Below are 17,715 nucleotides of genomic sequence, written 5' to 3'. Positions count from 1 at the left end.
ATGCAGTCTGGTAGGCCATTGAATCCAGTGTGTGGACACTTGAGGGGAGATGAATGCAACCTCTTGTCCTCAAGCTTCACTGAGTTAAATTTAAGCCAGCAACTGATTTATCGGCAGTACAAGAGAGAAAAAGAGAAGGACAGATACAAATCGTAGAAAGTGGATGGTTTTGCTTTTCACCAACATTTTTTGGGGGAATGAAATCCTCCAAAAATAGAAATATAATGCACATTTTATATTATCAAGACTAAGTTCCTTCTAATTCTGTGGTGAGTCAATGATTAGGCTCTATAATTAACAACTGGCAAACCACGTACACATAATCAAGGCATTTCAAGGCTCCAGACAGGAGTACTCTAAATAGCACACAAGTGCTCAAACAAACAAACAAACAGCAGTCCAAGACAAACACTAACACTTCATTAAGACGTGATATAACCCGTCCTTGCACACATACACATGCACACACAAACACACACACACACACACACACACACACACACACACACACACACACACATCCTAATTGCCTCCCAAGGTTCAGCTGACACTGCAGGTTAAAACGAGGCAACTAAGCCAAGCGCAGACACACACACACATACATACACACACACGCACAGCACAGCACAGCTTTATTTGATATCCTTGGACTGATACATATAGAGAGTGCATCTGGCCAAGGGAGAGAGGGCCAGGTGGCCATGGCAGAGGGAACAGGAGGTGCAGCACTGACTGCGGGTGCTCTGCAGATGCTAACCCAGACGCTACGCTCGCTAGCCCTACAGGTCAGTGTGTCCATGCTAGCTAGCACTTAATTCAGATAACTCACACCAAACAACCATTCTTACTTAGCCTTTAGCTTTCTCTGCCACGCATACCGCCTGAACTGTCTATGTTTTGCCCATAATCGCTCCATAGAGGGAGAAAGCAAAGCATACACTTATGTAGTCATTTTTTAAGGGGGAAAGTCAATATTGAATGTGGTATGGAATTGCTTTAGCTCCTTCATGCAGTCTCCCACAGCTGTTAACCATTGTGCTAGGCTATGCGGCCGAGACTGAAAAAAAAGGAAAAGGGGACGTTGCTAGCTGCCCACAAAATGAGACACCCCAGTGAACCTCGAGCATCTGTTTCTGTTCACACGCTCTCTCTCTCCGAACATCTACTTTTAGAAAAATAAACAGAGTGCTTAAACGACAGCACCGGCACTCTCCTGTAGTCGAGAGGTGGGAGGAACGAGGAGTTTGGGGAGTTTGGATGTTTGGAGGGTCTAAAGGGTAGAGAGAGAAATATATAATCATTACCTCACCCACTCACTAATTACGCCTTGTGATGGATAGCTTGTTGTGTGAGTGAGGGCAATAGGAGGAGGATTGTGGCCTTGAGTCCACAATGAGCTCATACAATACAGCTACGGGTCGAATGGATACAGATGTGTAGGGCCAATACCTTGACCATTTGGAGCATGTGTGTGTGTGTGTGTGTCACCTGCTTCATAAAACAAAAGTTGTAGACTAACAGTGAAATGCTTACCTACGGGCCCTTCACAACGATGCAGAGAGAAACCAATAGAAATAACAGAAAAACAATAACACAGGGAATAAATACAAAATGAGTAACGATAACTTTGCTATATACACTGGGTACCAGTACTGAGTCGATGTGCAGGGGTACGAGGTAATTGAGGTAGATATGTACACATAGGTAGGGATAAAGTGACTAGGCAACAGGATAGATGATAAACAGCAGCCGCAGCGTATGTGATGAGTCAAAGGAGTTAGTGCAAAAAGGGTCAATGCAGATAGTCCGGTTCGCTATTGGTTAACTATTTAACTAACTAGCAGTCTTATGGCTTGGGGGTAGAAGCTGTTCAGGGTCCTGTTGGTACCAGACTTGGTGGATTGGTACCGCTTGGTGTGCGGTAGCAGAGAGAACAGTATGACTTGGGTGTCTGGAGTTTTTTCCAATTTTTAGGGCCTTCCTCTGACACCACCTGGTATATTGGCCCTGGATGGCAGGGAGCTCGGCCCCAGTGATGTACCGGGTCGTATGCACTACCCTCTATAGCGCCTTGCGGTCGGATGCTAAACAGTTGCCATACCAAGCAGTCATGCAGCCAGTCAAGATGCTCTCAGTGGTGCAGCTGTATAACTCTTTTAGGATCTGAGGGTCGATGCTGAATCTTTTCAGCCTCCTAAGGGGGAAAAGGCGTTGTTGTGCCTTCTTCACGACTGTGTTGGTGTGTGCGGACAATGTTAATTCCTAAGTGATGTGGACACCGAGGAACTTGAAGCTCTAGACCCACAAAACTACAGCACCATCAATGTGGATGGGGGTGTGCTCGGCCCTCCGTTTCCTGGAATCCACAATCAGCTCCTTTGTCTTGTTGAGGGAGAGGTTGTTGTCCTGGCACCACACAGCCAGGTCACTGACCTCCTCCCTATAGGCTTTCTCATCGTCATCGGTGGTCAGGCCAACCACCGTTGTGTCGTCAGCAAAATGAATGATGGTGATGGAGTCGCGCTTGGCCACGCAGTCGTGGGTGAACAGGGAGTACAGGAGGGGACTAAGCACTCACCCCTGAGGGGTCTCCGTGTTGAGGGTCAGTGTGACGGATGTGTTGTTGCCTACCCTCACCATCTGGAGGCGGCCCGTCAAGAAGTGCAGGATCCAGTTGCAGAGGGAGGTGTTCAGTCCTAGGGTCCTGAGCTTAGTGATGAGGGTACTATGGTGTTGAACACTGAGCTATAGTCAATGAACAGCATTATCACGTACAGTAGGTGTTCCTCTTGTCCAGGTGGGAGAGGGAAAAGGGGACATTGTGGTCACACCTCGGTAAGTGAATTTGTTTTGGGGGACCCAATATCAGTGAAAATGACACAATTCCCTTCACTATTGAGCAGAGACTAGAGATTAACACTGGTTCCCGGGACACTCCCGGGACCACTCTTTACATTTCCTGAATTATTTTATGACAAGACCCGGGAAATTAGCCTACAACATTTCCCCCCTATGTTGCACTAATGCAATTACACAAAATACACAAGATGCGCAGCAGCAGATTGTCAAAAAATAAAACAGCACATTAACAGCACATCCAAACGGGTTGTTGCATAGAAACCTTTAGAATCAAGTATTTACACAAAGTCACCATAAATTCAAAGCACATGAATGATTGACACTGCCGGACTGCACACGAGACCCGAATGCAGTTAAGAGTTCTAATCGGAACTGAAAATTACATCCCGGTCCGACTCAAGCCCGGTGACCTGAAGCCCGAGCCCAGGCCTGGTACGAGATCACAGAAATTAAATGAGCCCGAAAAAAAGGCTGTATTGATTTAAACTGGTGTTGAGAACAACGGGGCAGAGGCGGACGGCAGTGGAGTGAGGAGACAAGGAAACAGCCATAATTCATAACTCACCTTAGTTATGATCAACTGAATGATGAAAATATTGGAATAAAGTAGGATAATGCAATTGAAGGCATGTATCAAATTCTTGTTTATACTGAAACTCCCAAAGTCATATCCAACCGTTATACTAATTTAAATGTATGTGGTCACCTAGATTATATTTCCCAGCGCCGTTTTGATTGGGATTAGCGCCATCGCACGGCTTTGAGACGAGCGTGGGAGACTCATCTAGGTAATTCAATCATTATCTGATTTTTTGTTTTTGTTTTCACTGTATCTCCGTTTGGATATTTGGTAACAATTAGGCTGGGGAAAGTTGACGTGAGGGCTAATGATAATCTTTATTCTAGTTTGCTCATCTATTAGATGATCAGGAACATTTTGCTAAGCATGTCGTACAAGTGGATTTTTGCTTTTCACTCCCGTCCTACCCCCGACCAAAAGCCTGTGACTTGTTTGATAATTAGTAAATGTGATTTTATTTTTTTTGGTTTCACTGAATCTCTGCCTGTATATTTGGTTAATGGATCTCTGGCTGGAAGTGGACGTGGCAAGCTCATTTATTCATTCGCTCATCTATCACTGATCATCAGAAAAACAATGTAGCATGCAAAAATGTTGCCCAAATCAAGCGTATTATATATCTATTGACTCACGTAGTAGTAGCCTTATATATATAGAGAGAATTAAGTCCAAGTCGTGCATTCTGAGAGCAAGTTGAGTCGAGTCCCAAGTTTTCAAGTCAAGTCTCAAGGCAAGTAAAAAAAAAAATATTATACAAGCAACTACTTGTTCAACTCCAAATCTTGGTCTATTTATTGAGGCTACCAGACAGACATTTTCATTCTTCTATCTACAACACATTTAGATTATTCTATGTAATTATAAAATAGGGACCTTGTAGCAGTGGTAAGGGCATGAAATCAGCAGAAGGCAAGGCAGGTTGACGTGCTCAGTGTAGATTTATTTGCAGGTCTTGGTGATCCAATGGTGAAAGCACCATATCATACAAAACATACAAGTAGATTAACCAAATATAATAGGCCAAAAGAAATAGCCTAAATGAACGGACACTGGTAGAGGACAAGACAGCATTGCCTCCCCTTGAGAACCCAAATCAAATCTGTCTAGCAGGAGCTCAAACAGGTACATAACATAAGCACTTGGCTCCCAGGACCATACAATTACCCAATTGGCAATTACAACCACTGGTTCTACATTGTAAAAGGCAATTTCCACATCCATTGTTACATTTGTCTTAATCAGACTTAATGATTATGGATATTTCAACACCATACATGGAACAATCCTTTTCTATTATTCAAAGTTCTGACTCCAAAGCGTGGAGCGCAGGCCCACGTAGCCTATTTCTATGCGCACCGAGGCACGCGGGCTCCTATTACGCGCAACAAAAAATGTCAGCGACACGGACACGTTGAACTCCGACATAACCTGGGAAATATGAACGAAGGAAGCCATACATTGAATAAACAGAACTTCTACCTGCAAGCTTCATGAGTTAATGATCAATTTCAAGCAATTTGTACATACCTTTGCTAGTAATTGTTGCCACTTTGCTGGTGAGCTTGCAAAGTCAACAGTTAATAATATTCTTGATCACCATTTTTTTTGCTGCATATTTATTTATTATGGCAATCCTCTCTCCCTACAATTTGATGTTCGCGCTGCACCCGATCCTATAGCTGTACTGCAAATCAGCAATCTGTTCGCTAGCTCACCTAACCTGTGTTGATTGACAGTCCAATCAGATGGCCGAGTGTGCGTTTCAGTAGCCAATCTGTCGCAGTTTTTTTTGCAAGGGCAAAGCTGTGACTACTGTCTCTGGCTGCATGTAGAGTAATCCAGGTAGACTCTGTGCCACAAAATGACTGACAAAATATGCCAAAACCTGGCCAGACAATTACAAGTCATCAGTCTCAAGTCAAAGTCAAGTCCTGAGTCTTGAGGCTCCAAGTCATTTTCTATCAAGTTGAGTCTCAAATCATCAAATTTGTGACGCGAGTCAGACTTAAGTCAAAGTCATGTGACTCGAGTCCACAACTCTGCTATTTTCCTATCATCCCAATCCCACTGAAACCCAAAATCCTGACTCCCGTCTTGCATGAAAATTCCTAACTTTATTCTGTAATCCATAGGTTGCATTATCAAAGCACGTTTCGCCTATGCGAAATACTTTTCAAAATACAGCTAAAACATTTTCCCCGCCTCTCTGCACTGTTTTGTATTGCTGCCCATATGAGAGCTTCGGTAGAGAATGTGTGATCAACAAATGGGATGAGATATTCTGTCATTTTTTGAGGTTATCTAGCAAGTTTAGCAACTTTGGTCATTTTACTTTTGTTTGGCTGCCGTTACAAAGTTTGTATGATTCGACAACTCTATAGCCTACTCGGGTTGCGTCCTGAGCGCGCTCTGTGTCGAGATGGCCTACGGGTAAAATGCACTGAATTAATTGAGGAACATAACACTCAGAATTTGTGAACGGCCTGTTTCGAAATTCACAACAATGTCATTGGCGATCAAAGTTACTCTATCATTACTAAATATTAGTTTCATCTGCTGTTAAATCTTTACATAGTGGAGCAGCCAAGACAGCAATGTGGCCCAGCGCCCCTCTCATTTTGGAAGAACCCTGGCATAGTGACCATATCTTGGATTTAAATGCTTTAAATGGGCACTTACATTTTTTGCAGTATTTCCCAGGACTCTGGGGATAAATATGAAATATTCCCAGTATTGAAACTTGTTAGATTTTCAGGAAAATATGAGTCCCTAGCAGAGACAATCAATACCCCATCATGACCATAGTCACATTACCCAAATGTACTTATCAGGGATGGAATATGTCGTGTGGTCTCAATCAAAAACCATCCTCATTCAGTGAAAGACGGAGACACAAACAGTTATGCTCCCCTCTTGGAGCGAACCCAAAAGCCTTTACACACAATTTACACTCGCACCACCTTGTGCTAGGAAAACACAGCCAACCCTGGTCAGCTGAGGTGACTACTGAAAGGTGTCATTATCATCACAAAAGGTGGCCACGTAGCCTCATGAATGGCTGTGGTAGCGCTGATGGGAGGCTCCATCTCAAAGGGGGGGCTGGGGTAGAAGAACCTTGCTTCTTAAATGGGCAATTATCTCTAGGCTTTTAACATGCCCCCAAGGGCAACAAAGCTGGGGCTAGCCCAACAGCACTTTGGGCCTGCTCTTATCCGTGCGAGAGAAAGCTACCAAGCACCACAACGCAACAGGAGCCCCATTGTGCTAAGGCGACACACGAATGATCTGAATGCAATCAACGGCTAATGTATTAGCATTAGCGCTACGTTTGGTTTACATCTCTGACAGCTTCAGTCAAGTGTCGTGCTGTATTAGCATACGAAGCCATTCAAGAAAGTTTTAGATAACAAAAGTTTGAGAAGCATGCAGGGGGGAGGCAGCAGCATTTACTTAAATTACATTGGTGATAATGGCGTCATGAACGTTAATGCTTAGCAAACATGCTAATGCAGACAAACAAGGTAGCCTACTCAGGAATTAAACAAACAAGGCAGCTTGAGTGTTTGCAAATGCATTTTCTATAAGCCACGCGACTTAAATGATTCATTAACTTCATTTGCAATGCTGCGCAAACATGCTAACGCTAGCCAAATTGAGATCCATGCAGGAAGTCAACAAAAACACTGGGATGCTGCAAAGTGTCTTTCTTTCAGCCGTAAAGTACCTATTCCCTCCCACACATTGTTTTAAGTAGACACCTGTGAGTGTTTGTGTGTGTGTTATTGTGTACGTCTGTTGGAGGCCACGCTTGTCTTTAGTCATTCACAGGCTTGAGAGCCAGCCAAAACAGCTCACTCCTTGGCTTGCCTCCCACTCACCATATCTCAGCCCACAGGAGTTCCTTTGGAATCAATGAAAGCACAATGCACCTGAATCTCTGAGTCTCACTCTCTCTCTTCTGCTTTTCTTTTCTGACTCCTGCCTTAGATTTTTGGAGGAGGAAACCGCAGTCCCGTCTGATTTTTTTTAATGCCATATTTTCCATTACATCTGCTGTAGGGACAACTTGACGGGAGACATAATCATTTTCTCCATGTCTGGTAGGGTCATTAGCAGTGAAGGAAAAACATGCAAAATAAATAAGATGCTTGACAGTGGTATGGTCACACGCTAAATCTTGGGGACTATTTTATTCGCTGCATACTCAGCACAATAATGATACCAAATCAGAACAGGCCATGTGAAGTCCTATGGGTGTTCTCTTGGCCTTGTCTCCCCCCTCTTTGCAGCAACTCAATTCAAAGCTATCGATTCTCTCAAAGGCTCATTCGCACATCATCCTGGGGATATTAAAAACAAATGGGTGGGGGGCGCTCCTAGCGAAAACACAAGAAAATCCATTGACTGCTACTTTACCCCTCCCTCCCCTCCATTACCACCAAGCTCCACCTTACCCACCCCCTCCCTCCTCATGAGCTATTGTACCCTCCTTTTCAGATACTCCTATATCACCAATAACAAATGGGTCCCTTTTTTTCGCTCGCTCGCTCTCTCACCCCCCCTCTTTCTTGTTCCCTCTCTCTCCTTCTCTCCCTTGCTCTCGATGAAAGGCAGGCATTGAGCCGGCAGTGGCATTCCAAAACCTCAGCCCACGGCTCCAGAGTGTCTGGCTATTCAACACTGCTGGGAGCGATTAGTTTAAGTAAGGCCTGACCCGCCTACTCACCCATGGAAAACCGTCAGATCTCTTGTTACACTTTGGTTGGAGAAGGGAGGACTGTGCTTTCGAGTGCCTGTGTGTGCAACTGTGCATGTGGTGTGTTAATGTGCGAGTGTGTATGTGTGGTTGTGAGAGAGCGTGTCTGTGTGTGCGCACGCACGCTAAGAATTTATGAGAGGTGGGTCACACGCTCACTTGGCTGCATCTTCCCTAAGTTTCCACAGAGGAAGGCCAAGTGTGGGACAGACGCCAAACCTTTTCTCCAATAACTCTGTTAAACGATATTCAATAACCACCTTCTCCTTTTCTCTCCAGTTAAACCGTGCACCAGATAAACCAACCAGGCTATCCGTGGCTGACTCCATATATAGCTAAAGCCTTACATGCCCTTACTTACAGTATTCTAATCATTAAAGTGTACAGGGTAGCGAGAGATCTCTTGAAGTTTGGCCTGCTCTGCCAACCTTACCAAATTCTCAGCACATAAACAACTGCTTAGAAGCAAAAAATGCCAGACTGACAGTCGGAGTGCAATGTGCATGCTTTCTATGGTGATACTGTTGCTTTCATATCTACAGTATGCAGGCAGAAAGCCTTTTTTCTATAGTATAGCATAGTAACATATACAATATGCATACTCTGTTCTTAGCTTCGTATAGTCTACACCTACAGTGTTATAAGTCATTTGAAGTCTACGGTTAACATAAGCACAGTGCATTAATGTACTTAACAGCCACCTTGTAAAACAATAGTGACTTTGCTACTGCTTTTTATAGGGAACAGACATTTCACAATGGGCACGTCTGACATGGCAGTAGGGCAAGTAAAAAAAAAAAATAAGCACGAACCGCATTCCTCTTAATATTAAATGGTTTAACCTGAGCTTCATTCCAAGATGGTGGTTTGTCGTGTCGTCCATTGTGCTTGCAGGAAGGACCTGACAATAGTGCCACTTTCAGCCCTACAAAGAACTTTATTGTTCCTGTCATGTCAGAGACGAAACAATAGACAGGTGAAATGAAACGTACATCAACACGGGGGCCCAGGAAAGAGAAAGTCCTCATCTTTTGGATTCAAAGGCGTGCTTTGACATCGCCAGCCAAAGAGCTCTCATCTCATTGGGGTGTTCGGTTACTGTGTGTGTGTGTGTGTGTGTGTGTGTGTGTGTGTGTGTGTGTGTGTGTGTGTGTGTGTGTGGTTATTTTGGATGTGTGTGGTGTATGTGTGTGTTTCCTCCTCCACCTGCAGTTGATCCCATAATAACCTTCTAGTTATCCCCCGGGCCGGAGCAGCTGTGTTGTGCTCTTGCCTGGCGACGGCCACACCTGTGTGGTGTGTTTTGCAGGTGGCTCATCTGGAGGGTTGCATTGGTAACACCTGGCCAAGCAGAGATAGAGCCTGCGGGGGAGATTTGTGAAGGGCTCAATTACAGCTTGGCTAGATAAGGACTCTGGGGCATAGCCCAAACACACACACATACACACACACACAGATATGCCTTTGCCTTACTCAAGGTTCAGTCACAGGGATGTTTAGACTTATCGAAGGTGCGCTCCCCTCCAAGGTGTGTGTGTGTGTGTGTGTGAAAGAGAGAGAGCGAGAGAGAACCAAAAACCCCAGACTGAGGATGATGAGCCCACCTGCCTCGGCTTTGTGACTATAAGAGGAAAACTAACAAAAAACTACTAGAGGAAAGAGATATAAACATCACATACACTACATGACCAAAAGTATTTGGACACCTGCTCGTCGAACGTCTCATTCTAAAATCATGGGCATTAATATGGAGTTGGTCCCCCCTTTGCTGCTATAACAGCCTCCACTCTTCTAGGAAGGATTTCCACTAGATGTTTGAATATCGTTGCGGGGACTTGCTTTCATTCAGCCACAAGAGCATTAGTGATGTCGGGCACTGATGTTGGGCGATTAGGCCTGGCTTGCAGTCTGCATTCCAATTCATCCCAAAGATGTTTGATGGGGTTGAGGTCAGGGCTCTGTGCAGGACAGTCAAGTTCTTCCACACTGACAGTTCTTCTTGACAAACCATTTCTGTATGGACCTCGCTTTGTGCATGGGGGCATTGTCATGCTGAAACAGGAAAGGGCCTTCCCCAAACTGTTGCCACAAAGTTGGAAGCTCAGAATCGTCTAGAATGTCATTGTATGCTGTAGCGTTAAGATTTCTCTTTACTGGAACTAAGGGGCCTCCCCCGAACCATGAAAACAGACCCAGACCATTAATCCTCCTTCACCAAACTTTACAGTTGGCACTATGCATGTTCTTCTGGCATCCGCCAACACCAGATTTGTCCGTTGGACTGCCAGATGGTGAAGCATGATTCATCCCTCCAGAGAACGCGTTTCCACTGCTCCAGAGTCCAATGGTGGCTAGCTTTACACCACTACAGCCAAAGCTTGGCATTGCGCATGGTGAGCTTAGGCTTGTGTGTGGCTGCTCGGCCATGGAAACCCACTTCATGAAGCTCCCGATGAAAAGTTATTGTGCTGAAATTGCTTCCAGAGGCAGTTTGGAACTCGGTAGTGAGTGTTGCAACCGAGGACAGACGATTTTTAAGTACTACGCGCATCAGCACTCGGCGCTCCCGTTCTGTGAGCTTGTGGTCTACCACTTCGCGGCTGAGCCGTTATTGCTCCTAGACATTTCCACTTCACAATAACAGCACTTACAGTTGACCAGGGCAGCTCTAGCAGGGCAGAAATCTGATGAACTGACATGTTGGAAAAGTGGCATCCTATGACGGCGCCACGTTGAAAGTCACTGAACTCTTCAGTAAGGCCATTCTACTGCCCATGTTTGTCTATAGAGGCTGTATACTCGATTTTATACACATGTCAGAAATGGGTGTGGCTGAAATAACCAAATCCACTAATTAGAAGGGGTGTCCACATACTTTTGTATATATAGTATAGGTCTGAATAGATCACATTCCAACAAAACATACCAACCTCAGCAAGTTGGTCTGGTAAATTGGAGATACGTGAATAAAGGAACAACAGTAGGGTTTCATTTCACAACAACTGTATTCATAAAGCATCTCAGAGTATAAGTGCTGATCAAGGATCAGGTATCCCCTGTCCATAAGACCTGATCTACAAGAAGAGTCAACAGAGACTGTACTTTCTCAAAAAGCTGGGATCTTTTAATGTTGACAGTACTATACTGACTCTGTTTTACAAATCTTTCACTGAGAGTATTTGAACTTTTTGTGTTGTTTGATGGTTTTTCAATGCCACTGTCAGCCAGAGAAATATGCTGAGAAGGATTATCACCATAGCAAGCAAGGTACTTGGAGTCAAACAGACAGGCAGGCAGGCCTGGATGAGATCTTTAAGGTCAGAACCCCGCTTCAAGGATCACAAAATAATTTTAGACCCAAGCCACCCCCTGTACCCGGACTTTGAACTACTCCCCTCTGGGCGCAGGTATAGTGCACACCTCGGCAGGAAAAACAGAACTAGACAATCATTTGTGCCATGTGTGATATCCCTCCTAAATAGCTCAGGCTAATGTTCCTATCGACCCAGTAAGGCCAGCAGGCTAGTCTCATTTTATTGGTATGTAACTGTTATGAAAGTTTTGTCAATTTGTTTTGTATTTAAACGCCACTTTAAATGTGTATGTGACACTGCAACAAAGTCAGTAAAATAAGAATTGCATTCAGTATGATCTAAAAGACTGATCCTAGATCGGGACTTTATGATTACAGACCCTGAACAGACCTCCATCCCTGAGCGGCTCTGAAGCTCAGCAGGACTGGAAACAGAGCGGAGATGGATGGGGTGCAGTTTGATGAGATAGCATGAGGAGTCATAAAGCACTCGTACAACAGAGACACATGGGAAGAGTTGTAAGAGATACTTTTCCTGAATCTTTCATCATCCGCCTTCATGACGCAAGCCTTGATTTAGGTCAACCGGTTAGCCAGAAAAGGTTAGCATGAGCGCTAAAACACATAACAAGACAGACTTGGACAGTGTTACGCATTCTTTGTCATGAGCTGATGTTTTCTTTTACAGCCAATGATGTGTCGCGTCAATATCCCGATTATGACAATGTAAAGAATGCTTTGCGAGAGAAGGTTCACAGCAACATTGTCCAAACTTGAGTTTCTTATTTGAAAACCAGTCCATATTGTGCTATCAGTCTTCAATGGGAAACTCATACAAGCATGGATTTTAACTCTCCTCTGGGTGCTGACAAGCCCACTGCAGCTGAGCCCCAACCCCATTGACCAGGAGAGAGAGTAAGCGAGAGGGGTAGAATATCCCCGAAAGCCGTGGAGAATAGGGGGAACCAATCCTAACTAGGCTTTGTCTGGGCTGGAAGAGGGAAGAACGGGTATTAAAAAAGCATAATGTGGTGATAAGTTCCTTTCAGTTCCCTTTTTACACTGTGAACGCTCTAATTTACTACTGGGTGACTAGTACTTTTGTTCTCGGTCAATGTCCTCCTCTTAGGGTAGGAGACTAAATAAATGCCTGCATATAATAAGGCCCCCACGTCCCACCAGTCAAATGCCCGAAAATACAGCTGGGTAGAAAGGATACATGCATTTCCAATGACAGTTTTGAAAGAAACACTTTTCACAGCAAGACACAAAGGTCTTATCCATTTTGGGGAACTTTCAAAAGCCCCTAAGAAATATGCTAAACATATTCCGAACCCCATAGCTGGTTTCAAACCCTTGAATGTGTCATATAATATCAATGTGTAACGCGGCTACAATGACACTGAGGCTAGTTAGTAAAACAAAATGACAGTGTTAACAGCTCTGCGAAGAGAGCCCTGTAGTCAACTCAACGCCATAACAAAAAGCCCCTGAGAAGTAATCATCTTAAGACGGTCTGCTGAAAAACAAACCAAGGGTTTGACATGGAGAGGAGCGGAGAGAGGAGCGGAGAGAGGAGCGGAGAGAGGAGCGGAGCACGCCCCAACGCAGGCCCACTAATAGGTCTCGTCTCCTGTAGACTGGCATTCCAGAGGATTGTTATTGGCGGGCGATCCGAAGAGCAGGGCCCACATCTGGATCCAATCCTCCCACCCGGTCCGTGCAGCGCGCAGCAACAAGAAACAGCTGTGCGAACCTGGCGTCAATTAGCTTCACATTCTCCTGACAGTTAATCCGTTCCTCTCCCTTTTTTTCTTCCTCCCTCACTCTCTCTTTCTGTCTCACTCTCTCTCTCTTGTCTTCACTTTAGGTTGCCTCACAGGCTGAAGTAATAGGGGTTTGTGAAATAAGGAGCAGTCCAGAAGGAGCATGGATGGACGGCGACTATCTCATGAAAACACGCAACATGAGGGTCTGTCAAGGGAGATCCATTGAGTCAGTGAGTCGTGTTTAGCCTTGTGGAGGAGATTTAGGGTAGATGTCATGACTGTCAAAACATGGGTGAACTTGAAAATGGATGTGAGGGAATAGATTGATTTATTTAGGGTAAAAGGTTGGTTTTCATTTAGACTTTTGGAGTTGGTATTTAGTAGTTTAGTAGATTATGACCCTCATTACTGAATAGAAGACTTTGGAACAGAATAATTGTTTTTGTTGTCATCAATTGATGAGGTTATGGAAGAGCGAGGCACCCTGATATTACGCAACACTAAGCATGAACGTGTGCTCAAGTTGTTTTCACTCATAGCAACACTTTACAAATGTCTAAGAATGATCTGCCTGTGCACACACATTGAACAAAATGTCATCACCCATCAGTGATGAGTCAAACCTCAAACCCAATTCAATTCCACCACGCTCAAATCATCCGCGTTTCTGAATCAAACATAGATTCATCCTCTGATAGTTAATGGGAGCCAGACTTAGAGCAAACCTCCTCCAATCTGATGGGCCTGACGACGGAGCTGGATGAGCCCCCAGCCAGAGCAATACCGTGGGGCCCAGTAAAGCATTAACAGGTGTTACTGGTGGAAAGACCCACTCGGAGACCAGAGAGAGCAGCACATGAGAGGAAATGAGGATGCTGGGCTGACTCACTCCCCGCTACAGGCACCTCTCTCTCCACAGCGCCAGGGAAATTGTCCCACACGACAACACAAAGGGGCCAGATCTGGCAACCCGGACGAGCCACTCGAGCCAAACTCAATTAGGAGCCTAATGCAAACCTGCAGGGCTTTGTAATTTATTTCCCTTTTAAAAGTCAGGGGATTGGAATCTGACTCGCTCACACACACAAAAGCGAGAAAGAAAGAAGGAAAAAGGGGGAAATTGTAGGAGCGTCCAACTTGGCCACATGTTTTCAAGTGGATTTAATTTAATCAAGAGACAAAACAGCAACAATTCGGGGGAATGATTGAGAAAGAACATGAGTGATGGTGTACTCTCTTTGACACGTTTGTTATCGCACACTATCTCCCAGCAAAGACAACGAAGGCACCACTCTCCCATCCATACTCTAAAACCGTTAATTTCATTAAAAAAAACAAAAAAACAACTACGTACTAACTAGATGTAATTTAACATGTATTCAGGTCAACATTTTGGACCAAAATCCCAGAACACTAAGAACCATAAAACGATTACAGTTCTAACATGGCTGCCAGAGGAGCTCTGCTGCTCCCTGCTGGTTAATGTAACAAAATATGATCATCATTATCATCATCATTACTGTCTTGTACTTTGTCAGGCCATCGTTTGTTATTCTGACGTTAGGGAAAAAGGGAGACGAATTGGTGCCCCCGGGTCAAACAATGATACAGTTGTGCCCTGAGGCTCTGGCTAGAACTGGCGATCCCACTTGCATTGCATGACTGTGCCTTTGTCCCACAGGCTAAGTAGACAAGTGGGAGTTCTCTATTGGCAGTCTTTCGACCGCCTGGTGTTATTGTCTTGAAAAGCTGTAAACTCCAGATGGTGCAAAACTTTGCCTGGTGGATTAATTCCAAATCCTCCAATGAAAAGGCACATTTAGAGTGGCGGCCCTGCTATTGAATCAAATTGGAGCATAATAGCAGGATAGTATGAGCTATATGAGGGCAAAGCTCACAACAGAAGGATATGCATGTTATAATAGCCTAAAGTTAGGCTACAAAAATGTAATTATCTAACTATGACATGAATGAAAACGGTTGATTATGTTTACTTACGATGAAAGTTATGAGGTAATAAAACAATGTATTAGTGAAATAATGAGACACATTTGCATTGACACCAAATGTGTGAATATTTTTGGTAAATGTTGGTCCCATTGAACGTTTGCACTCTCAGTCAAAATATTGAGGTGAAATTGAAAAATGTCTGCATACTGAACATCATAACATTACATTTGGCTACAAAACACCCTGGACAAAAGACTGTTTCTGCATTGTTCCTGAGTGTGCGAGACCCAGGTGTAGGTGACGCAGGTATATGTGATTTTTGAACTTTTCCTGTTGAAAAGTGATATCCCAAGTATAAATATAGTAAAGTACGCACACTAAAGGCTAAAAAAATATGCTTTGAGAAAAATCGTGGTTTTGAGACACAACTGCAAACTTCAAGGAGTAGAGCATTAGATGAGTTGGTTTGATGGGAAGTTGTGATGTCATCGGCCTCCCCCTTGCTTGATGAACAATAGATAACAAAAGAGGAAAGCCCCCCACCTCACTTACCTGGACCACCTAACCACCTATTGAGATGTGCCTTTTGTTAAGTAAATCAGGTGTTAAATGAGGTGAAAATGAGTCTGACTGCCACTTTAAATTAGCAGAGACGGAAGAGGAAGCCAGACACCCCACTCCCCTGTTTGTTTTCCTTTTTTTCCTGGTTAGTTCATTGCCTTTAATTTACGTAGACCAGACCCAGCTGCTATTGCATTGGTGTCTATGGGAGACAGACCCAGTTAAGTAGACCGGAACTGAACAATTATATTCAATGGTAAACGACCTGAGTAATATATCTTCATTTATCCACCATCTTTGATTTTAGCGCATCTGATCCACACAAATTGTGATAGGATAATATACAAATAATCCAAATATTAACACCAAAAACGCCCACAAACACGTGTTGCGTGTATTTTACAACACCAAAACATATACCACCCCACAGCATTAGCCTACATAGATACTAGTTTAGTTAGGCTACTTACATTGAAAAGCGCCCGGAATCCCGACCATGCTCTTCGCACTTTAAATGACAGTGTGCACGTTTCAAGGTACAGCCAACTGTAAATTAAAATGATATGCTCGTCGATTGATATCTCGCATTGACGTGTTGTTTCTCAATGAAGATAAAAGCCCGCTGTGATTCGTAACACTGCATCAGGTATCATGGGGCATAGGCTGCTACTGTAGCAAGATTGCACTGAATATTTGAGTGGGCGGGACTATTTGTAATCCTTTCGACAAAAAAGCAAATGCACTGCTGCGTTATTACACCGTCGTAACAGCAGGGAAATACGAACACCAGTGTTTTGGAAATGATTAACGCGAGTCACGACAATAGACCACCACTTGCTCACATATCCACGGTTTAGACCAAATGTTTTTTGTTGTTGCTTGGAGCCATTTCTTTTAAATCAAGATATCAATTAGGTTGTTGGCAATGCATATAGGTCATATACTGTAGTCTTAATGTCATTAGACTACTTGTCAACATTGTATCCATGGTGAGAATGTTTAGATTGATTCGGTGCTGTATTTTGGTGATGTTGTAGGCTAATTTGATCATAGATGCACAGCCATCACATGTGCTAATCAATACATTTATATTTACGGAAAAAAAGTATAAAAATCTATGGACTCATTACTGCAAGTCGTTCTGGATAAGAGCATCTACTAAATGACTAAAATGTAAAATATTTGATAATATAATAATAATAATGTATATTTAACAGAAATTGACGTAGGCCTTAAACACATACACTTCCAATATTTATTTGAGGCATCCTCCTGCCATGTTTTATTTATTTTATTTGACCTTTATTTAACTAGCCAAGTCAGTTGAGAACAAATTCTTATTTTCAATGTAAAGAGTGTTGCTTTCTTGCCTTTCTACAACACAACAACCTATTGAAGGCAAGGAATGATTGGCATTGGACCCCATCCAGGCCCTCATATGTTGTTTCTCTAGCAAACACGATATTTAATTTGGTTGCTGAGAGCTAGCCTTCTAACCCCCCCCCCATTCCCCTCCCCCAGCCACGCAAACACATGCCACATGCTCCTGCCTCCTTCCCCCTCTTCTCCTCCCCCATCCACCACCCCTGCAAGGCTGCCACCTGCTCTAGGGAGCATGATGCACAGCTGCTGAGTTACAATAACAAATGAACGCCCACCGTGACCCGGTCCAATACCTGCTACTACAGGCTGCAGCCCATCAACCCCACCAGGGACCTTCACCTATCGGAGGGTGGCTTGAAGAGGGAGCAAGAGAGCTTGTCATCTTTGGGTCTGCTCTTGTCTGCTTTCTCAACTGCATCGAACTGATCTGTAAGAGAGTGTGTTTGGACAAGGAGAGAGAGAGAGAGAGAGGGGGGAGGGAGATATTATGGTCTTATGTGTTTACTTTGACAATGTAAAAAAGTGCTTTAACTTTCCATGTCAA

At 43.9% G+C, this 17,715-nt stretch overlaps 1 protein-coding gene across 2 annotated transcripts in view; it reads right to left on the bottom strand.

Moving 5' to 3' along the window:
* The window catches only part of LOC115208360 (protein CBFA2T2), a 51,471-nt gene extending 34,973 nt beyond the window's left edge, over nt 1-16,498 (bottom strand). Inside the window, exons 1-2 of one of the 2 annotated variants that reach the window (XM_029776348.1) lie at nt 16,259-16,498; nt 9,402-9,557 (exon numbers count right to left, since the gene is read on the bottom strand). In XM_029776348.1, coding sequence (XP_029632208.1) covers nt 9,402-9,417 — 16 coding nt within the window. In that variant the 5' untranslated portion in view covers nt 9,418-9,557; nt 16,259-16,498. The remainder of the gene's footprint in view (nt 1-9,401; nt 9,558-16,258) is intronic. The other variant, XM_029776346.1, reaches the window with a different exon arrangement.
* Between the last annotated feature and the right edge of the window lie 1,217 nt (nt 16,499-17,715).

This window comes from Salmo trutta, chromosome 14 (genome assembly GCF_901001165.1).
Source record: "Salmo trutta chromosome 14, fSalTru1.1, whole genome shotgun sequence".
NCBI classification, from domain to species: Eukaryota; Metazoa; Chordata; class Actinopteri; order Salmoniformes; family Salmonidae; genus Salmo; species Salmo trutta.
This window is presented reverse-complemented; position numbering and strand designations above follow the sequence as displayed.